Source organism: Nycticebus coucang, chromosome 17 (assembly GCF_027406575.1).
Source record: "Nycticebus coucang isolate mNycCou1 chromosome 17, mNycCou1.pri, whole genome shotgun sequence".
Classification (NCBI taxonomy): Eukaryota; Metazoa; Chordata; class Mammalia; order Primates; family Lorisidae; genus Nycticebus; species Nycticebus coucang.
Window position 1 is genome coordinate 64,168,956 of NC_069796.1, and position 24,098 is coordinate 64,193,053.

At 38.2% G+C, this 24,098-nt stretch overlaps 1 protein-coding gene across 4 annotated transcripts in view; it reads right to left on the reverse strand.

Moving 5' to 3' along the window:
- GABRB2 (gamma-aminobutyric acid type A receptor subunit beta2) overlaps nt 1-21,558 on the reverse strand; it is a 284,112-nt gene extending 262,554 nt beyond the window's left edge. For 2 of the 4 annotated variants that reach the window (XM_053567110.1, XM_053567114.1), the window contains exons 1-4: nt 21,019-21,182; nt 20,154-20,382; nt 19,907-19,998; nt 18,810-18,877 (exon numbers count right to left, since the gene is read on the reverse strand). In XM_053567110.1, coding sequence (XP_053423085.1) covers nt 18,810-18,877; nt 19,907-19,998; nt 20,154-20,230 — 237 coding nt within the window. In that variant the 5' untranslated portion in view covers nt 20,231-20,382; nt 21,019-21,182. Of the gene's footprint in view, nt 1-18,809; nt 18,878-19,906; nt 19,999-20,153; nt 20,383-21,018; nt 21,183-21,449 lie in introns of those variants that run through there. The other 2 variants (XM_053567112.1, XM_053567113.1) reach the window with 2 other exon arrangements.
- Between the last annotated feature and the right edge of the window lie 2,540 nt (nt 21,559-24,098).

The window sequence follows — 24,098 nt, forward strand, 5'->3', positions numbered from 1 at the left end:
GTTTTCCCTCCTTAGCCAATGTTGATAACTATAAAAGATTTTGCATTAAAATAGAACACAAAGGGGGCCTGAAGTACTTTCTTTTAAGATAATTTTATGTCAAGTGAAATATAAAGAAGGACATTAAAGGTAAGAGGATCAAGTTCTTAGCAATCTTAAAAAGAATAACTATGCCTTCTAAATAGAAATGAGATAAAGAGTTGTATAATTGTCAATTAACAATAAACTGCTAGTTTTCAGACGGCTTATCATGTGTCACAAAAGTTTTACCTAACTGATATTCAGTTATTTCATCATAAAGTAAAGGTTCTCAGACTTGGTGAACTAGAAGATGCCTTTTTACCTTACTAATATTTATGTGTATGCTTTTATGTTCTAATTGAAATTAGTTCATTGAAACTAATGCAGTTACAAAATAAAAGGATTTCATTCCTTATTTTAGTCTGTTCAATTTTTTAATATTCAGTGACTGATAGCCCACTATTTCTTAACTTTTTTCCATAATTTCTTTGGGAATGGTCCCCCTTTTGGCACAATGAAGTAACATTCATATATATCAAAGCATATTTTAATGAATTCTTATTGTACACAGGATATAACCCTAGAAACTATAGATACTATTATATTTAATCTTCCATCAACTTCAGGAGGAAGACTTATTTCAATTTATGGTTGAAGAAATTTAGGCTTAGAGATTAATTTACTTACATTCACAAACACTTGAGATATAAATTCTGGCCACCTGGGTTCAGAGAATGGAATAGCATGAAACGGTTTCATAAAAGTACATATGTCCTAAGCCAGCTGGTACTCTGGCTAATTCCAGAGAAGAAACTACACCATTTTGGTATGGGCTCTATGACTACAGAGAAAGAATATTTGCTTTCATGAAAGTAACAAAAAAGGAGCTAAACTACTCATCAAAATTTGCCACATTAGACCTCAATGATTAATAAACCTTGCCAAACAATCAATAGCTGCCGCAATACACTGCCTCAAAAGACAGGTATAAAAATCATACTGACTGATTTTTAGGACTAGCTGCAGGAGGTCTTCATCTTGGCTATAAGAACATCTATAATTTATAATGTTTGTAAAATGTGCCAAGTGTTCAGACATAGACAAATCTTCTGTGAACAGAAAAGCTGGAGGACCACTGGTTTTACTGGTTTCTTGAGTTTACCCAAGGTATTAAAATGAAAAGATGCTTAGCAAATTCAAGCTACCCCTCTAAGATTTATTATTTATGTTCATAGGCTCTTTAAAGGAAGTATTTGGTTCCTCCATGTACCTTATCCATAATTACCAAATCTTCATCACTCTTTCTTAATAACATTCTCTACCTTGATTATACTTCCAATAACTTGCCTTAAGTAGAGCAGTGGGTTTAAGGCTGTAAAATCAGAATTTAGTTGAAATCTCACTGTTTACTAACCATGTAACTTTAAGTATTTGGGATGTATTATGTCTGAATTTTATTTTTGAGAAAGAAAGGAAGACAAGGAGGGAAGGTGTGAGGTAAGAAGTGGGAAGGAAGGGAAAAAAGGAGGAAAGAGAAAAGAAAGGAGGGAGGGAGGAAAGAACCCAGGAGAGGTATATCAAATGAGGTAGATTATTTCAATGCACTTTTAAAATCCTCAAATGTGTTAAAAGCATTAACATAGGTATTATCATCATTTAAAGTATTTACACTCAATCAGAAAATAGCATTAGAAAAATATAATAAAGTTCAAAAAGTCATGGATCTTAATGAACTGCAAAAAATCCTATCTAAACCAGATTATGATGGTTGAGATCAGAACAAATTTTATAAAGTCAAAGTCATAAATATCCGCCTCAACAAAGCAGGTAAATAAAATTCTGAAAATAGAAAGGGCCATGCCTTCTGAAGAAAGGGCCATGTCTTCTGAACATCTGTATTTTATTTTACCATTTTTCCCACTCCAAGAATGAGCTTGACAACTACTTCCAAATGAATCAGTTCAGAATGACTTGCCTTTCTGGCATTACTCAGCTGCATAATCAGTTCTTTTATTTTTCCTCTATTACAGAAGTCAAATGGAAGCTATAGAGCCATGTATTAGGACATCTGCATTTCCCCAGGTAAAATTTCATGCTATTTCCAATAAGAAGGATGTCATTTTCTTCACACGAATCTTGGATCTTTGTCTTTTGAATACAAAGCTCTTGATAGCTTGATGTACATTTAATAGCCCCCCAGGTGATATCACACATTTAAGATTAGACACATTTGAAACAGAAAAAGAACTATCTCTGGAAGGAGCTAAGAAGAGAATCAGTGTCCTGTTTCACATTTAGTTTTTCAATAAAATTCTTCTCCGATATATGAACATCTATCACCGCTACTGCAGACTCCTGTAGGCACAACTCCTTGAAAGGATTATACCCCTAAAGCTCTACAGAATGACCAAAGTACTTAATTTTGGAAAACAATTGCAAAATATTTCATGCTTTCTGAAAAACAACACAACCCCTATTTGTCAGCTCTTTTTCTAGCCTAAAAGCAATGCCCCTCCTCCTTTTTTCTAGTTTTTTCCAACTTTGGTTGCAAATTTTAGAAATAAAAACCTCGTGCTTTATTTCTTTCTCATGTCGAAGATTTTCAGGATTTAATAATTGGAAAGACATATTAATCCAATCCTCTTTTTCTCCCCACAGAAACAGAACTATCTCCCAGAAGGGGAAAATCTTTAGAAAAGAGTTACTCAAGGTCACACCATAATGAGTAGGCATTAGATTTAGAATTTAGGTCTCCTGAATCCTAATCTAGTCACCTAGCATTCTTCTTTAACACCAACTTTTTTGACTATTATTTTTCCGTGTGCTTTTCAAAATACCATTAACCTTGATTTGGTTTCCATTCTAAATGGCGTCCTGAATGTGTCAAAAGTTTTGTGGCATCACACAAAATTAAATTTGTGTGTGTGTAATAATATTAATCGATGTTCTTTATGGAGATTACATGCAGAGAACTTTAATAAGCCATCTCCATATAGTAAATAATTTAATATTGGGAATAATCTTCTGAAGTTGATACTATTATTCAAATTCTATAGATGATAAAATGGATGATATAATAATAATTTGGACCACATTACATAGCTGGTAAGTGGCACAGCCAAGATTCCATAACACAGATGTTTATTTACTATGTAATGCTATTAGTGCCTATAAAAACATCAAAAGAAGGAAAACGTTTCACCTTATAAATTTTCACAAGTAAACCTGGCTTTGTCAATTTTAGCCTAGAAAACTTCATTTCTACCAGTTGGAGAAGTAACAACCAAATGTATTTAGTTCTAATCAAACAATAAAATCCAGATCATATTGCCTTCTGGTTGCACTGTATCATCTTCAAATAAACTTCAAACAATTTCAAAGACCTTTAATATTAAAAGATATCCAAGAATTGCAGTTAAAACTTGATTCCATCTGATAGGATAAGTTAGTTTATTGCTGACTTTCCTGCTTTGCTTACATCTGAACAACAATTAAACCTCATTTTATATATAATCTGGTACTCCTGCTTAGTTTTGCTTTTTGATTAAATTTCACTCTTAGCCATAAATTCAGTCTACAAACTACTGCCTACAGATGTCAACTTGCATCCGCTGGCCAACAAAAAGGAATCATTCTTTGAAGAGTCCTTCATATTCGACTCTCACTTGTATTCATATGTAGATCCTTACATAATCATAGCACTACTGTAATAATCTGATATAAAGGCTTCTAGAAAAAATGTCAAACATCAACTTAAAAGTCTGAGTAAATACTCCAGGTTAAATGGAAGCAATGACATAAATGCATGAACAAAACTATGACTTTGTTGCACTATAACTTCTTAAAAGAAAGAAGCACTAATAAAAGAAATTAAAGAGCATTTTAATATAAATTTAATTTTTCCCTTTGTATCCACCATACTGCAAGACTCTTTATCAGCTATACCTGCCTATGCTTGAAATAGTGAAGAAAAAAGACATAGTCCTCATCTTATGAAATGTAGTTTAATAGGCTATGGGATTATTTATTTCTTCAATAGAACAAAGCTTCTAAGGAACAAAAGTAAAAAAGATTTTATTCATTTTAATTCTCGATTATAATATTAAGCTTCCAAAAGTATCCATACATTGTTAGGCCATACAACTTCATAGTTTACTACAAAGCAAACTGGAACATAAGCTACAATCACTTTATTGACTGTTCAGCAAAACAGTGACCATAGAATATGCAAGACTCTTCAAAGAATGATTCTTATTCGTTGCCTACCAGATGCAACTTGACATCTTTAAGCTGACAACATTCATTTCTGAAGTTCAAAAAATGATTCTTATTTATTGACTAGCAGATAGAACTTGACATTTTAAACTGACAGCATTCATTTCTGTGTTCTGCTTCTTACTGAACACAGAACTTCTGGTTAAACCAAAGAGCTAAGCAAGATAACAAGTTGTGCATAAAATGAGATCTAAATATTGAGATTTAACAGTTAGTTAAATTTTCTTAGATATAAGAAAAACAGAAAAGTTACCAATGAACTAATTCAGCCTATGAGATAAATAAAACCACACTCTATCTGCAATCCTTGAATGTCTTTAATAATACAAAATGCCTTTGAAATTGGTTAAAATGTATTTGCAGAACAGACTGAAATGCAGTCTGCTTTTTATTACAAATTTCAGACGAATTATTATGAGGCAAGAGCTTCATTTTATTTTCTATAATTCTTCCAATTTTAATACTAACGTTGTTTAGCTTCTTACACTTTCTTACACTATAATATTCATTAACAAAATTTATTTTGCTATGAAATCACATATTTTCAACACAATCCTTATTTAATTTAAACAATTTCTCATTCATGTAAAGTCATAGCAGATATATAAGCAAGAAAACCAAATAATAACATTCAACTTAATAAGCTACATTTTTTATCTCTGGTTTATGTACAGGGCATTTTGTATTCTAGGCTATACTTACTGCTCCAGAAAAAGAACTAGAAAATTGTTTTCTACAATGATCATATAGCATATATTTTGGTCTTTGTGAGCACTGTGATCTCTCTTTTAACTATTCAACTTTGTCTTGACAATGTAAAGAGCAAACACAGACAGTATACAACCAAATGGATGTGAGTGAGTTCCAACAAAGGTTTATTTATCAAACAGGCACCTGGCCAGATTTGGTTGACCTCTTCTCTAAAATATCAATAATCTTTTGGCCAAATAGCCAAAATAGACATGAGCATGATCATCAAAATCATGTCTCACTGAAATCCAGTTTAAAATATAAAATATCCTAATGTATGTCTTTGAAGATAAAATACAATAATTATCTTTTGGAGGGATAATAAAACTGCAGACCAAGAATCAAAGACTAAGAATCAAATAGCCTTTAAATTGTGAGTTAGTAAGTATCCTATTTATGGGACTATTGTATCTGTATCTTTTATGAAAGATACAAATCAATTTTATGAAAATATACAGAACAAAGACACAATTGTCAAAAGACAAAGCTTCTCTTAATACATCAAATCAGAAACTTAAAATCATTCAAGTGTAGTACATCAATACTCTAATACAAAATCATCCTTTAGCATAAACATTTTACTTTGCATGAAAAAATATATATTCAGTAAATTCATACATAATAGCATAGAATACCAGCATCATTCTGATTTGCCTAGTCTGCACCAATGTCCTATCCAAGGAACGTAGTCTTTTCAAGCTGATACATACAGCACTTTATTTCACATTATATCCCATTCTACTAATGTTTCTGACTTAAGTGTACCAGTATAATTCAACATGAAGGTAATTATTTCATATATAAACAGAAAAGAAAGAACCATTTCAAACTCAGTTATACGTGTGTGTGCACACACACGCAGGCATGTCTGTGCAATTGTATGCTGTTGACAATGTTGCATTAGTTTATGCAAATTATTTCCTTCTCCAATTTCTAACCTTTTGTCTTTTTCTCAAAAGTTACAATTCTCAACCATGGAGTTTCTAACTATCTGAACTACTGAATTAAATAATAGAACAAAATTTTTATCTAAATTTAAAAATAAAAAGCAGAGTGAAAATTGACTTTTAGAGACTACCTATTTGGTTAGCCAAATCATTTTTTCCTAATACTGAAATGTCATTATTTCCCAACATTTTTCAGGCATCTTAAACTAAATAACTAACGGCAGCTAGCATTTACTCATTCACAATACCAAACTTTGCTACGTCTTCATTCCTCCCTCCCATATTTCCCCAGCTTTATGGAACCTTTCTAAATTTAGAATTATGAGTATTTTCAACATTTGTGCTAAAAATTAGTTTGGATGTTCTAAATGACACTTTTTAAAAATAAAAACTGGATCAAGAAAATGTTTTCCATCCTTCACATGCTTACCATTAGTAAGTGTCCCCTGCCTTCTACTTCATTCCTTGTAAAGATGCTTAAAACACTCTCACCACATCATAGCATCTACCCAAGTTCTCTCAATTTCTCCTCTGCACAGATATCAAGGTACTAGACAATCAAATTTCACCCTGTATATGCATCCTACCATTTCTGTCCACGTATTAACTGTGCAATCTTAGCAATCATATAAACTTTTTAGCTCTTAGCCTATAGATGTGTAAAAGGTAATACTGTGAACTAGATTATAAGATTTTTATGAGCACAAAGTGAGATTATCACATATCTTAAAATTTTCATCTTTGAAGCATTATTATTGCAAATACGTAATGCCTTCTACACATTGTCCACGCCCCACTACACTCTTCCACGGGACTGCTCTTATTTTCTGTCTATTCACATTGTACTGATTCTTTTTGCCTAGTTCAAGCCCTCCCTCTTCCATCAAAACTTCCATGAATCCCACCCACTCAGTCCACTTGGATCTTTTTTGTTGGGTAAGCCCATATTGCAACTAGAGGCTGTTCAGTTGTCCAATTCCTTTATTGGTGATAAAATGGCTTTGGACTTCACTGTAAGTCTAGTGTTCCTAAAACAGTAATATTCTCAGAAAGTACCTGAGTCAGAGTCACCTAGAAAGCTTTTAAACACGCAGAATCCTGAATCCCACCCTAGACCTACCGAATCAGATTCTAGACTTAAGCTCAGAAAATATGAATATTAACACTTGACTCAGATGATCACTGCACAGTAAAGTTTTAGAATCATTGCAAAAAATGTTATTCTTAACTTTTTATTTCAAGTTCTCTACCTGAGGGATACACCACTCTCCTGCCTTGCCAACTGACACATTCTCACCATCAACCTTTCATTTCTTCTCTGGGACGATTAAGATTAATCCTTCCAGCTTCTAGGAAAAACCTTAACCCCTGTGGAAGAGCTGTCTTATATCTTTCTACTGTAGAGACTATAATTATTACAGTGAAAGTTAATTCAGCATTTGATAAATATATCCTGGTAGCCTAATATATGACCATCCTTCAACAAATTCATTCCACATTCTTAGAGCATCTACTAATCGTCAGGCATGTGCTGGGCCCTGGGGATCTAGTAAGCACATCTGGGCACCTCAAAATCTCTCCTCTTCCTCCATCATTTACACTTGTATTGCTTTTCTAAAACACACATAAATTCACCTCTAAAAACTTCATTAATTTAATGGTTCCTATTATGTTAAGAGAGAATACATTTCGTCTTCAATTGCCCAAACAATTATTTCTAAGTTAAGATTTCTTGGCAGTTAAATAGGCAGTAGGTGCCAAATTATAGAGCGAGGAAATGAAAGTTGGCAATGGATATACAATAGAATGTTGACAAAAAAGAACACCAGAGAAAGCCAATATTTTGAGCCATCCTTCACATTTTTCCTATAAATCACAATTGGGTATCATAAACCCATTTCTCCCTATGTTTAATAAAATGTATAATATTTCAAATAAAATGTATTACTGGAAAGAACATATAAATCTTGTGCTGTGTCACTGAAAACTCATAGTCATCTTATTTCTTCTTCTTCTTCTTTTAATAATCTCCTTTTCTGAATTTTTATGTCATCCAAAAAATGTAAAGAGATTTTGAAGAAACTAGTAGTATCAGCATAGAAAAATAATAAATAGTAGCTGCATAATATGAGTGAAACTAATATATACAACTCAAAAATAGATTTTCATGTATATACTGTTTAAATTCGTGTTATTGCTTCTTACCATTTGTGTCTTTTATATATATATATATATATATACATTATTGTTAATGGTACCTAAGCAAAAGTAAATAATAGGTTTCTTTATTTTTAAATAATTTATAGCTAAAATTTTGGCTAATAATTTACAAACTATACTTTATATGACTATTTGACTAAAGCCACAAAGTGGCTATGTTGGTGTGCAATTTAAAATACAGCTATGCAGCTGGGTGCAGTGGCTCACTCCTGTAATCCTAGCATGAAGTTGGATTGCCTGAGCTCAAGGAGTTCGAGATAAGCCTGACCAAGGGCAAGATCCCATTTGTAAAAAATAGCCAGATGTGGACAGCACCTGTGGCTCAAAGGAGTAGGGCGTCGGCCCCATATGCCAGAGGTGGCGGGTTCAAACCCAGCCCCAGCCCCCCAGTTGCAAAAAAACAGCCAGGTGTTGGGGTAGGTGCCTGTAGTCCCAGCTACTTGGCCGGCTGAGGCAAGAGGATCTTTTGAGCTCAAGAGTTTGAGATTGCTGTGAGCTGACACCATGGCACTCTACCGAGGGTGACATAGTGAGACTCTGCCCCCCCCAAGAAAGTAAATAAAATAAAATAAAATAAATAAGTGTGCAATTTAAAACTGCACATGAAATTTATGGCCACCCCGTATAGATAATGAATAAAAAAGAAATTGTCAACATGCTTACATGTCTGCATATGTTTATAAGATCAGAGAGTAGGCATGGAAAAACACACAACACTTTGCATTGGTGGTAGCCCAGCTATGTAATTTTTTTTTTAAATAAAACTCTAAAAATACTCACCTATTAAGTGAAAATGTAAACTATAATGTTCTACCTACAAAATAACTAACCGCAGTGTGTAAAATGTGAAGAAGGAAACAGACAATAAAAATTACAATTAAAACACAGTTTTAATGTGAGAGAGATGTGATTAATATTTGCCTTTGACATTTGTTAGTGTTTTAAATTATTTTCCCCACAATGTGTCATAAATGAAACATAAATGAAAATGGCAATTAAGCACAAAATATATTGCTCAATAAGAAAATTTCCTTTTCCCTACTTACTTGGCGATGAAAGCCTAACATAATTCTTTACATCAGTGGTTCTCAACCTGAAGCAACGACCCATATCCCAGGTTCCAGGCATATCTGGTATTTTTAGTTTTTACCACTTTAGGGGTGCCCCTGACATGTAGTAGGTAGCAAGGGATGCTGTTAAGTTAAACATCATACAATGTACAAGACAGGGCCTCACAAGAGAATTACCTGGCCAAAACTGCCAATAGTGCCAAAGTTAAGAAACCCTGCTATAAAATGATCACAGAACAAATCAGTGCCCCTCCCACCAAAATTAAGCCATCCTCCCTATGAAAAATACGTTCGCTGACTTAGATTCTTGTAGGAATCCCCATGGATGTTTAATCATTTCTAGGGGAGAAAGCTAAAATACACATGAGATATTTCATCTCTACGGCATGAAACTAAAGTACACCTGGTATGTTTCGTTTCTAAAATACAAGATGCACTAACTTCCCTCACTTTCTCTTGCAAAGGACAAGCCACATAGTCAGATAATTAATGTCACAGATGAGCAAGAACATTGTTGAAGAAACAGAGCAACAGTTAAAGAATTTTCTCTAAGAATTAACCAAGAGATAACGACTAAGAAACTGGAACTATAACATGGCTATTGTGTAAACATAGATGCAATGATTCTTCTAAAGATATAATCTTTATAACGAGCTGTGCATTTAGGTTATGTAGGGTGAATGGAGGTAGGAAAGACTGGGGAAGAAAAAAAGACATTCAGGAAAGAAAAAACTCAAACATTTTTAAGAGAACTATTTGCAAGAGCAATTTATCAGTAAAATAAATATTCAAAGGAAAAGAAGTTCAACTAAAAGTGAGGTCTTGATAATAAAAGGAAAAAACAGGGTGGGGCACAGGGAGTGGTCTTTTCACACAGTGCCTACCTAAAGCCTAAAACCTCTAAGACAGCTTACATTTCTTGACATGTACCAGGTAGTATTGCCTTGTAAATTATCTATCATAAATTATTGGCCTTAATGGTTAACTGACAAATTTTGTCAAAGCAATGGAAAATTATTAGACAAGTTAACAAATGGCATCTATTCCCATGAAAGAAATTATGACACAAGCAACATCTTCAATTCCTCAAAAGTTTATATAAATCTTGCTTGCTTGCTTAGTTTAAATTGTGCTCATAGATGTAATATAAAATATTAACATAAGTTTCTCAAGGACAGGAACCACATCTTATATCTAATACACACTGACTAAAGTATCTACTTGAAAAATCCATTTTAATGAAATTAAGATTTTTTTTTTTCCAAGTGGAGTGGACAGGAGAAATAGTTAACAACTCATGAAGGATTCGTTTATTTGATCTACTCACTGTTCCCAAAAACATAAGAATAAAAACAAACAAACAAACAAAAAAAACATGGCATTCATGGGATGGAAATGACTTTAAGAAGTGGCTTTTCTACACTTAAAAGTACAGCCTAATCAGCTGGTTCTAAGATTAATAGAAGTGCTAGCTGTGTAACCTTGAATGAGTCACCTAACCTCTCTGGGCCTCAGGCTTCCCCATTAGTAAATAGATGAATAGTGGTCCTCTCAGTTTGCTTGGGAGGACTGATGACACAATACACATTAACATGACATCTACACAAGTAAAGGACTCAATAAACAGTAGTGATTCAGATGTTTGTCCCCTTCAAACTTCATGTTGACATTTGATTCTCAATGTGGTGATGTTAGAAGGCGGGGCCTGGTGGGAGGTGTTTGGGTCCTGGGGTCAGCTCCTTCATGAATACACAGCTGGCTGTTAAAAAACTAGCACCTCCTTCTCTTTTTCCTGACTTGCCAAATCATCTCTTTGCAGGTGCTGCTGTCTCTCTTTCCACTTTCTGCCTTAAGTTGAAACAGCCTGAGGCCGTCACTTGGCATAGATGTTTAATCTTGAACTTTTCAGCCACCAGAATCTCAGGCCAAATAACCCTCATGTTGTTATAAACTACCCAGTCTGGGTAGTTTATATGTAAGGAGGTCACTCAGGAGGCACAGAGCAAGGAGAAGGGGGTGTGAACACCCAGTGAACACAGGCAGCCTTAATTCTAAACAAATTTTGATTAGAAGCTCTGCTACCCAATTTTAATAAGCTGATGTTTCCTCCTCCTCCTTTTCCTCTTTATCCTTTCTGTCACCTTGTGCTGTGTTCAACATTCTCCATCATTATTATCATAACCTAATAAAACACAGTGCCTTCTTCCTACTGGTTATCTCCACTAGGAGATTCCATGTATATGAAAAAACCAACATTTTCCAACTGGACTCACTGCCCACTTACCCCACCTCCCATGGTCCTGTTGTCCTTCCTCTCTTCCCTGCATCAGGGAATGGCCTATCTGAAATTTAGGGGTCACCACCTGTTACTTCCACCTTGTATCAATAAATACTTTGCTTTTGCATCTTCTCTTTTTACATTCTCTGTCTTTATTTGTCAATTCTTTGATTTTGCAGATTTTTATCTCATCTCCCAACCTTTGGTTTTGCTCCACTTCAATCCACCCCCCACACTTCAGAACCATCTTCCAGAGGTGTGAGTCTATTCCTACATTTCTCCTACTGACATCCTTTTGGGGGCCCTACAGCTCTGGGGACAGAAATAAGAGCAAGACATAAAAATGGTCTTCATGATTTGATCACCACCTATGTCTTCATCACCAAAAGTATCCCTCTTCACTCCCACTCCAGACTTTTTAAGCTACTTGAAAATCGCTAGTACATCGATTTTTCCTGTGTGGCATTCTCTTATATGCTCTTTTTTCTATTTGGAACATTTGTCTACACACTTGCAAGTCTCACCTTCACGTACCTAATCTCTATGTAATATTTCAATATTCCATATTCCCACCATGCCCTGTTTATTTCCGCTTTCAAAGCACTTTGGATCCTATTGTGATTTTTTTCCTACACTTGTTGGTTTAAATGAGGAATGTCTTAAAGTTGTGGACTATGATTCTAAGCTCTATTTTTCCATATATATATAGTACAATGTGAAGTGAATAACAATAAATTACTGAAAAATAATTTTTCATGTGTAATATTTATTAGGAGACAAATATCCATGCAACCATTTGTATATGGTACAAAATCATTCAGGGAGAGAGACTATGACCTTGTCTCAAGGTGTATAAACATGATGGAGGATGACAGAATAAATACATAAATTATAAGACAAATGGTAATACCAAATGAATGAGGAAATCAACCAGTCGGCAAAGGAATTTACAGGAGACAGAGACCACAATGTCTTAAAGAAAAAAAAAGGCATAAGGTAGGCATAAGTACAGTGAGAAGGTGACACAAAATTTAAGAATAGTGAACACCTACATACTAAGTTTCATGAGGTCAGGAAACTCGTCGTTGGTCTTATTCCTGCTATGTCCTTAAAGCCCAACACATGCCTGGATCATAGTAGCTGCTAAATAAATATTTGTTGAATGGAATTTTAAACTGTGCAGCTGGAAATGTAGGAAAACATCTGTTTTTTTTTTTTTTAAAGCAGCACTTTTCTCCATTTGCCATTCCATAAAAAGGTAATTTGTGTATGTGTTTACTAGAATTCTTTCCTCAAAAGTGAAATATTGCTTCACTCTTTGCTTGGCAAATGTGTTGTTTTATGATGGAGAAGAATCTGCTTTAAATGAAGAGAAAACTATTTTAGTCCATAATCCTCAGAGCCAAATTTAAATCTTAAAATGCACTTTTCATCAAAGAATCTTAACAAAAAGATTCCTGCCAATTTAACCAAGACATCTAAAAATAATTTCATTCCAAAGCCAAGCTTTCTGCTCGGGAGCATTATTATCAAGATCACATTCTTCCTAAGATCTTCTTTAAGGCTGACAGTCACCTGAGTACATGGCACAGACACCATCACCAACTCACAACTGTATGTCATTCAGGAAGCATGCACTTTCCTCATACTTTTCTACATTTCCAAATTTTCCTGGATATTCTTTTTACCAAACAGAGCTACTACAACAAACCAAATCAGAGACATCTAAAACTTTGAGTTAGAAGCCAACTAAACTTATCCCTTATCATATCAAACGTTATAAAACTGAGTCCTAGCAATTTAAATCACCAACCCAAGCACACTTAGCAGGTGAAGTGTACACTGGGTCCTTGAGGGCTAGCCAGGTTGATATTCAGTTTTCATTAGGTTTATAGAACATGTACACACATTCATATGCAGATACACCTCAGAGACACACCTGTTTATTTCAAGAACATCACAATAAAGCAAATATTGCAACAAAGCAAGTCACACAAATTCGGGGGCTTTCCAAGTGCATATAAGTTATGGTTACATTATGCTGTATCTATTAAGTATGCAAAAGTATTTTGTTTAAAAAAATGTACATACTTTGATTTTAAAATACTTTGTTGCTAAAAAAAAAAATGTTAACAATTATCTGAGCCATCACTGACATGTAATCTTTTTGGTGGTGGCAGGTATTGCCTCAATGCTGATGGCTGCTGACTGACCAGCTTGTGGCTGCTAAAGGCTAGGGAAGCTTTGGCAATTTCTTAAATAACACAACAGTGAAATCTGCCAAATCAATTGGCTCTTCATTTCATGAAAGATTTCTCTGCTGCATATGATGCTGTTGGATGGCAGTTCATCAACAGGAAAACTTTCAAAATTGACATCAATCCTCTCAAACTACTGCTGTATCAAGTTTATGTAATATTCTGAATCTTCTGTTGTCATTTCTACAATGTTTACCCCATCTTCACCAGTTGTAGATTCCACCTCAAGAGTTTATCTTCTTTGCTTATCCACAGGAAGCAACTTCTTAAGAGATTTTATCATTGGACTATAGCAAACCAGTCCCATCACAGCCTCCACTTCTAATTCTAGTTCTTTCATTATTAATATTACATCTGCAGTGACTTCCTCCCCTAAATTCTTGACTCTGATGTCATCCATGAAAGTTAGAATCAGCTTCTTCCAAACTCCTACAAATGTTGATATTTTGGCCTCCTTCCTGGAATTGTGAATGTTCTTAATGATATCTAGAGTGGTGAATCCTTTCCAGAAGGTTTAGATTTGCTTTGCCCAGATCCACCAGAGGAATTACTATCTACGATAGTTGCAGCCTTACAAAATGTATTTCTCACATAATAAGAATTGAAAGTTGAAATTACTTCATGAACCATGGGGTGCAGAATGTTGTGTTAGCAAACATGAAAATATTAATCTCTTTGTAATATCCATAAGAACTCTTAGGTAGCCACGTGCATTGTCAATGAGTGGTGATGTTTTGAAAGAAACCTTTGTTTGTTTTTTTGTTTGTGTGTGTGTTTGTTTTCTGAGCAGTGAATCTCAATAGTGGGCTATATAGAGTCAGTAAACTATGCTATACGGATGTGCTTTATCCAGGCTTTAATGTTCCATTTATAGAGCATAGGCAAAGCAGATTTAACACGATCTTAAGGTCTTTGAATTTTTGGAATGATAAATGAGCATGGCTTCAACTTAAAGTCACCAGTGGTATTAGCCCCTTGCACAGTCAGCATGTGCTTTGAAGCTTTGAAGCCAGACACTGACTTTTCCTCTCTAGCTATGAAAGTCCTCAGTAGCATCATCTTCCAAAATAGGGTTGTTTTGTCCACAATTGTACATTTGTCTAGGGTAGCCACCTTCCTCAATTATCTTAGCTAGGTCTTCTGGATAAATTTCTGTAGCTTCCGTAGCTTCTGTAGCAGCCCTTGCTGCTTCACCTTGCACTTTTGTGTTACAGAGATGCTTCTTTCCTTAAACTCATGACCCAATCTCTGCTAGCTTCCAGTTTTTCTCTCTCAATCTTCACAGAATTCAACAGTTAGGGACGTGTTCTGGCAATCTGGGTTTTATTTAAGGAAATATTGTGGCTGGTTTGGTCTATCTACACTTCTCAAACTTTCTCCATATCAGCAATATTCATGTTTTGCTTTCTTATCTTTCTTGTGTTCACTGGAGTAGTAATTTTAATTGCTTTTAAGAACTTTCCTTTGCATTCACAACTCAGCTCACCATTTAGTGCAAAAGGCTGAGTTGTCAACCTATCTCCATTTTTGATATGCCTTCCACAATAAGTATAATCAGCTTGAGCTTCTGATTTAAAGTGAGAGACGTAGGACTTCTCCTTTCACTTGAACACTTAGAGGCCAATGTCGGTTTATGACTTGGCCTAAGTTCAGTATTGCTGTGACTCAAAAATAAAGGTAGAACAACCAGAAAATAGCCAATCAGTTGATGAGTCAGAACACAAACAACATTTATCAATTAAGTTTGCTATCCATATAAGCAAAGCTCATGGCTTTGATGTTATTGCAAATCACTCTAACAGATACAACAACAAAATGTTCTAAGAATTACTAAAACGTGTCACAGAGATATGAAGTGAGCCCCTGCCATTGGAAAAATACCACCCATAGACTTGCTCAATGAAGAGTTGCCACAAACCTCCAATTTGTTAAAAAAAAAAAAAAACAGAAAAAATAGAATATCCAAAGCAAAATAAAGTAGAGCGCAATGAATGTTATCATTTTACAAATTTTGGTAATCACCTGAGATAGGTAAAATCCCCAATATAACAAATGAAGATACTGAGCCTGGTCTGGCTGTGAAGTTCTTTCTGTGGAAGTAGTATTCGAAGTAGAACTAGCATCTAAGACTTTGATTCAGTTCAGGGTCTTTCTATCCCTGTCATTTACAAGGAGCATCACATTGACATGAACATTTATTCCTTCAGCCCAAATGAGTCAATGACAATTTAAATGGTCTGATGCCTACCATTCTTCAAAGCAAGATGTGCTATAAAAAAAGCAAGTAACAATTACCAGAGGTGGTAGTCCACAAAGGAAAATGAGCCAAAGATGTGTCTGCTAATCAATTTAGAAGTTTCACTTAAGTATTTCCAGGGGTTCTCAAACTGCAGCCCATGGTCCAAATGAGGCAGTATGATTATATTTGTTCTCGGTTTGTTTTTTACTTCAAAATAAGCTATGTGCAATGTGCATAGGAATTTGTTCATATTTTTTTTTAAACTATAGTCTGGCCCTCCAACAGTCTGAGGGACAGTGAATTGGCTCCCTGTTTAAAAAGTTTGAGGATGCCTGATTTAATCAAGCAAACATTCTTTCAGAAGTGAATCTAATCAAAAAATTTTAACACTTTTAGACCTGTGTACAGGAGATAACATAACATAAACATTTTTCTCCTTTATTAAGACAACAGTGATGGAATTTCCCATCTGTTGCTCTGAAACAAGAAAAATTCTCTTTAATGGATTAATTTTAGGCCATTAAGATTGCTAGCTGAAATAAATGTTCATTTTTCAAAGTGAAAATGTGGCTGGACAAATCTATGAGTATCACCATTAGGCTAAGAAAGGAACCTGGCTTGGAATTTTCAACACATGGTTCTAATCACTAATGCTGCAATGCTGTCCCATTTACAACCTGACATTATTTTTGCACTTTCAACATCCCATGATTTTTCAGCTACAGTAAACAGCTTTAAGTGATGGCACCTGGCTTAGCTAGATCTATATTTTGACTAGCAGGTCTTGGCATTAGGTCCACCTTAGACACCTCTCAAAAATCTTGTATGTGCACAAAAAAAAAAAATGAACAAAATTTAAAGGAAAAGAAAACAACAGCTTTACCATTCTAAACAATTTTAGGATATAATACATCTAAGTTCTTACCTAACCTATTGCAACAACCTCAAGTCATCTAATTACTGTCTCTTTGGATTCTAATTTTTCCTGACCTTTTTTTTTAACAAAATCCCATTTTTCTGAAGCTCTAAAGAAGGGGGTGGTAAAATAAAACTTGGGACAGGAGAGAGCACAAATAAAGCAAAACTCAAAACACAAACAAGAAGAGTACGATTCAATCACATGTAGGACATGGAGACTCACACATGATTTGTAACAAAAGAATTTAGAATGAAGTTCCTAGGACTTATGACTTACTCATATTGGAGCTTTTTTTTATTTTTATGCTGAAATTCAAAATATGAACTGATAAAAGTCCTCGAAAATTCCACAAGAGTGAATATTTGCATATGCAAGGAATTAAATGATCTCCCAAGAAACATTCTCTATCCGCACAAGGGATTTTTACAATGTGAGGGAAATCTATAGTTCTGAAAAATCCAATACTGTCTTTAGTCCGTGTTTTTATCCTCTATGGTAAGAACTTTCCAAAAATTAGAATACCATAAGATTCACGTCATTCAAGCATCACTGAAATAGCTGAATATTACCTTGAGTATTCATACAGTATAAGCATAAGTCGTCATATGTTTTAGAATCTTGTGATACCTCAAGATTATCACTTATTTTGGGACAGAGTATAAGGACTATACTGATTATTTAGCTTCTTCGAATTCTGGGAATATGGAAATTTGTGTAATGTTGACGGCTAACTTACAAGCCCTGCTAGCTGAAAGTTTTGAGTAAAAGCTTACACACCGTACCCGGCTATTTAATAATGCAACAAATTTCTAGACAGAACCATGCCATAATACAATATTCTAAAATGTACTATGGGCTCTCAGGATTGAAAGTAACCCAGGAATTTTGAATTAAAATGTAGGCTATCTAAAAGGACTATTCCCAAGGAAAAAATTTCAAAAATACAAAGTAATAAAGTCCCCAAAGAAGTGTCCCAAGTAAGGAGGGGTATCTGGAGCACTTGTCATTGAACTTGCACTTCTGCAGTTTTCTAATATGGGCAGCAGGGGGCGCTCCTGCATGAAGCAAACTCCCTGCATGTGTTTCCTGGTTGGGAGCACACAAGCTTTCTCTCTTATCATTTGCTACCTGGAGTCCAAGCAGGGAGCCACTAAGGAGTACCGCTGTCAATAAATTTTACACATTTAGAACATGAGGTGAATAACATTGCTGAAGTGACCAGAGATGACACATGGTTCTAAGCCTACCTTTGGAAACCAGGAAGTCAATATTTATTTTATTTTGGTGGCAGGAGGTGTTAAAGGAGGCAGCAAACAAAGGGGCTGAAGGGTTGAGGAGAAGAGTGTCCTTAACTGTAAAGCAGTGATCTCCCAAAGCAACCAGTAGGCATCATATTCCAAAGTCCATGTTATAGTTTTGTTTGTAGGTTATATTCTCTTAAATGTCAAATCAAAATGCTCCTCTCTACCCTGGCCTGACCCCAAACCCAGAATGTGACTTGATGAATCGTGTTTCCCAGTATGTCTCAGGAAATATGGTTTCTGGAGGGGCCTCCTGCACGTGGCTGCATTTCACCCATGAATGTGTGATGCATTTTACTCCCTCTATGCCAAGTCTCAAGTATGTGAACCAGGTTGAAAAAAAATCGTTAAGAACCAGAAAATGTCTTCTCTGTAACTTCAAACACAGGGAATTCCAAGGCAAAATTCCCTGCGTTAGTCCCCACCTCATACACATACTCACACACACCCAACTCCGGACTCCAGGTTCCCTCCTCCTCCCTGACCCATGTGAACGTCTGCAGAGACATAGGTGTAAATCTCAGTACTCACCATATTCACTTCAGAAACCATATCGATGCTGGCGATGTCTATGTTCATTCCCACAGCCACAGGAGGACCTGCAAATCAAGACAGCCAGCCATGTGATTTCTCAGAACTTCATTCATTCATTCCAAGAGTTGTCCCTGGATAACTTTTTTGGATGGAGGACACTCCATCCAACCCCTGTGCACTGCTCACACGCAAATTCTTCAATTTCCTGCTCTTTTGTTCAAAAGGTGGCAGGCACTCACTCCTCTAAAAAATGTTGTACTGACTATGCACACGTGTGCTAATAGAAAAGGGATTCCAGCTCTGTCTGCATATGTATAGGTCTCAGTATGTGAATACATACAGCTCAGAAGCACACGGATCTTTCTAACCTAAGGGATTTTTATACATTGTTTATATGTTGCTCTGCAACTCCTCTTCCTCATTTTCCCACCCCACTTCTGTGTGAAGGTTTTAACTCTCTGAGCTTGATAAGAACCTGAAGCAAAATTAAACTGGTATATCAGCATATCTAAGGCTGCAGCCAAAAGTCCTTCTCTCAGCTCCCCTCTCTCCCATTCCATTTTCCTCCTACCCTCCCATTACCGTCCCTCAGACCCCCCTCTTCTGTGAGGCTTGGAGAACTGGATAATATCCAGAGAAGAACCACTTTAAGCCATGGACAGAAGTACTCTTCCAAAGTAGGCGGGCACAGAGGGTTAATGCCACCTCTCAACCAAATGCCTGCACATCTTGTCCTCAAAAAATGTTCACGATGGACCTTCTGTAAGCTAGCTTCTCTCTGAACATTATCAATTGAACTTAAGAGATTTATATTTGAAGGATGAGATGCAAAAAAATAGTGAAGCAAAGGATTTATAACAGTGAAGCTAAAAGACAGCAGTCACCAAATTTGAGTACACATTAGGAGGTCTCACTGAAAGACCACCCAAGTGCTGGATAGCAACAAACCAGCTTAAGTTTGGATCAGTTTCCCAATTACGGTAAAATAGAGACATTCAGCACAGCACATGCAGGGAGGAGAACGCGCACAAAGCTCAGAAAGACAGCTTCGGCTATAGCTGAACTGTTTGATATTTGCAAGGCAACCCCATTACCTCCAAAATCTGGTCTCAGACGAATGTCATAGCCTTTCAGGAGTCTATCCACCGTCTCTTTGACCAGCGACATATTACTAGGATCATTGACACTAAAGAAAAAAATGACAATAAACAGGCATCAATAAGAAAGCAGGCACAGCGTCTTCAGCATCTAATCCTTACTACATTTCCCTGTTCTCAGAGGTATGCAGACAGAGCCCTTCAAAGTAAGAAAGGAAAAAGAGAAATGCTGTATAACACTTACCTCTGCGCACAAACAGCGGCGATTATTAAGGGGAATGGCCAAATCCCAAAGTAGCCCCTTTTCCGGACTCTCCACATCCCTTTAGTTTTTGACGGGATTCAGGGTTTCACTGAAGAGAGGAGACCCAACTTAGTCTGCCCAGTGCAGTAATTCTAATGTGAGGCGCATGCGCACGGCGTACCAAAACATCAAAGAGGAAGCGGTGGCAGCCGGAGACCGAGCAGATTTCCTTGTTTAAAAAAAAAAAAAAAAATTAAAGGAGAAAAAGGAAAGGCATATATATGTATAATATACATATATTTGAGTCACATAGAAAAATCACACCACAGGAGCAGCCAGAGTAAAAACCTTTGCTATTGTCCTTTTGTTAAGACAAAAACCTACAACGTCTGGTAAGTTTCGGTAGTTGCAGGCGGCAGTTTTGCACCTCGCGGGTTGTAGGGTGTTGGGGTGTGTGTGTGTGTCCTCTTAAATATGCAGAACCAGATTAGGATTCAGAGGCGAGAAGGTGTGGGAGCCAGCGGAAGAGGGGTGCCCGCAGGCCCACTCCCGGTCTCAGCAGGAGACAGGGCGAGGAGTTTGAACTTTACTTCTTTGGCAAACAGCCTCCCCTGCCAGGGCGAGACGGGGGCTGCGGGGGTGGGGGAGGGGAGTGCGCCGGGCGGGGAGGGACTTTTTTGGAGTCGCAGGGGAAGAAGGGGAAAATCCGATGGCAGGAGAGCTGAGCAACCCGTAGGATTTGGGGAGGGGGGTGGCGAATAAGAACGAAACGGAAAAATTAAAAAAGAAAGGGAAAGGAAAGAAGAATAAAATGATGCCTGATCTTTTTAAGGAGTCAAGGAGCAAGCTTTTCTTCACTACTCACGAGTAATTTCTTTCTCTTCTTCTCACCCTTTGCCCCCTATTCCCAGAGAAGAAAACCTCGGGGTCCTGGTTTCTCGCCGTGTGACGCTCCTGACCCGCCAGTCAGGTTATTTATAGCAAGGAGGAGGGGGAGCGGCGAGGGGAGCAAAGAGGCAACGCTGTCTCTTCAGGTTTCGGTCTGATTCTGCAGTGGGAAATAATTAGTGGGCAGGGTGGGGTTCGGCTGAGGGGGAGATGGGACTTGGAGGCGCGAGAGGTGCGAGCGACTAGAGCCCTAGCACAGGTGCAAGGGACAAGAAAGCATGGGCGGCGACACCGCACCGGGAGAGCAGGTGGCCAGTGGGACCCCGCGACCAGCCCCCCACACCCTCTCAGCCCCGCGCGCGCCCCGAGCGCGCGCGCACGTGCCGACGCCCTACCTCCCCTGCTTACCTCGCGGGCGCGCGCTCGCCGCCCACTCCCGCCGCGCGCACGGCCGGCGCCCCAGGCCCCTGCTCCCGGGCTTGGGGGCGGACGCCGGGCAATTCGCGGCTGGGCCTCCGGATGCCGCAAGCCGAGCGGCCCCTGGAAGGCAGGCAAACGAGGGCCGCCCCGCGAGGTCCCGGGGCTCCGAGTTCTCCTGCGGTTTCCACGCCACCTCGTCCTCTCCCTCTTCCTTTCCCAGCCCGTGGGACTTGCACACCCAGAGGCTTCCTTTTTCCGCCTTCGAGAGGTTCGGGCCGGCTCTCCCGGCACCTGAACCCGGAGGAGTCGGCAAGCTTGGGGTGGAGGGCGGGGTAGGGGGAGATGCCCAATTCACAAAAGAAAGCTCTCTTGTGCTGGAGGGAGGAAGAAATGCGGCTGGCACTGGGAGGTGCTAGGAGGCTAGGGGCATCCGGGCGGTCCCAAGGAGACCGAGGAGCTAATCTCTGGGCACTACCGAGTTTGCTCAGCACCTGGGAAAAGTAGAGTAGGGCAGGTGATCCCGCCGCCCTCCTCCCCAGCCGCCCCTTCACCCCGGTGAAGAAATGGGTGGGCTGGAGCTCGAGTCTTTATTCCCGTTCCCAGTGCTTAGCTCCTAACTTAGTACTACTGATCCTTGTCACCATTAACGGAGCGCCTACTATGTGCTGGAGTGCTGCATTCACTTATTCTTAAGACAACGCCAGCGTTTAGCTGTCACTTCAGTGTCCCTCGTTTATGGATTTAGAAATTGGCGCACTGAAGCTAAAGAACGTGCCCAAGGTCGCTCACTCGGATGGCAAGAGGTGAAGCAGGTACTGCACTTCAAAGCCAGCGTGCCTAAACACTGAAGTAGAAAGCCTAGACCCCGCAGTCAGCTCTTCGCAGCGGCGGCCGACCTCACCCAGCCCGCCGAAACCGGGGCGGCTGCGGGAGGAGCGGGCGCGAGAACCGGACAAGGCTTGTCCCGGCCGGCGGGGGTCTGTGGACGGAAGGGGTAGCCGGCCGGCAGGGTCGGTGGTAGGCGGCCGGTGTCACTGGGCAGGTCCCGTTCTCTGTAGCACCCGGGACTCCTCGGGGTCCTGGTCTGGGCTACACTATTGACCCACTTCCGATAACCTTTCTTTTCCCCCGCCCTAGTTAGAGGGTCATTCTGTAGCAGCTTGCTGGGAGGTAGAGGGTGCAGTGACTCCGCGAGAAGTGTGGAGGTGGGAGGGCTGTGAGGGGGAGAATACTACAGTTCCCCTGGGAGGGATGACCCACGGGAAGGGAAAGCTGTATGCCTTCACAGACCAAGGGAGTTTCTGGGTTAGCGACAGGCATAACTCGGCGCCATAAACAGCGCAGATCTGCAACGTGGGGCTCTACCAGGCTCCGAGGCTCATAGGAGCTCATCCAAAGGCTCCAAAGGCACTCACGTGCGCGCGCGCACACACGGTGGTGGGGACGGAGAGCTCTGTAAGTCTCCCATATGTGGCTACTCGGGTCGAGGTAGAGGCGTAAGAACGTAGATCTGTGATCAAGGAAAACTGCTCATTTTGTTTTCTCCTTACTATTATGCACAATAGGAATCTTTTACAAGACCAGGAAAAGGGGCGGGGAGAGTTTAGATTGTCATCCGGTACTCAAAGGATTCCCAAAGCAGTAGGAAACACAAAGTGACCAAAGGATGTAGCCATAGAAGGCTCCTCTCACCCTGGAAAATGTCTCAAATCCGGGTTTTCCTTCTGACCACTTGTTACCCATGTTGTACTTTCTAAACTACCAGTCTCCTCTACTCAGGCCCACTTCAGTTTGAGTTGAGAGAGTAAAATTCAGTAAATAGGATGGACCACAAATGCCCTCATCCCTCTAGAATAATAATAATGGCTCAGTGAATGATTAAGAAGGGATTTATTGAAGGCCTATTACATACAGGAAATTAAGGGGGGAAAGGGCAAAAAGTTAAAGTAGCATAGATCTCAGCAAGTAAAATAGCATAGTGCACACTGAGTGCATAAAGGAAAAGAGGTAATCATTTGAGTTCAAAGTCCAGCTCACATACTTAGTGACTTTATAATTTGGACAAGAAAAAGGAGAAGAAAAGTTGTACCTGTCCCATAGGATTGCTGAGATGAAGTAAACATGTATGTGTAGCATTTGGCATGTAAATAATAAAAGTCAGCAATCTTTTAATGAATGTACAGGGGAGCAAATAAGGTTGAGGTGACATTCAGCTATGAAGACTGCGTGAATATAAATTTGGCACAATTATTGTAGATTAGCCTGAGAAGAAAGGAACAGACATTTTAAGGGAATTAGGTAAGGCTAAGAAGAAGTTTTAGTAAAGACCAAAGAAGCAATCAGAATGAGAACATATGAAAAAATATTTGTTTTGCTTCACAATAACATCTCAGAAATATCTTTTACCAATAACTGTATCTTATATAATTAAAAATATATTACTATTTATTACAAAACCTAAGATCAACTTATGTCTAAAGTGGGTCTTTATTGTATAGAAAAATCAATAATGGACATCTCTGTAGAAAAAATTGCCGATAAGGCTGCCAGGAAGATGTAAAATCAGAACAATAATGTGGAATCTGGAGATATATCCATTGCTGAAAAACATCCTAAAGATTCCAGATGTAAAGTGAG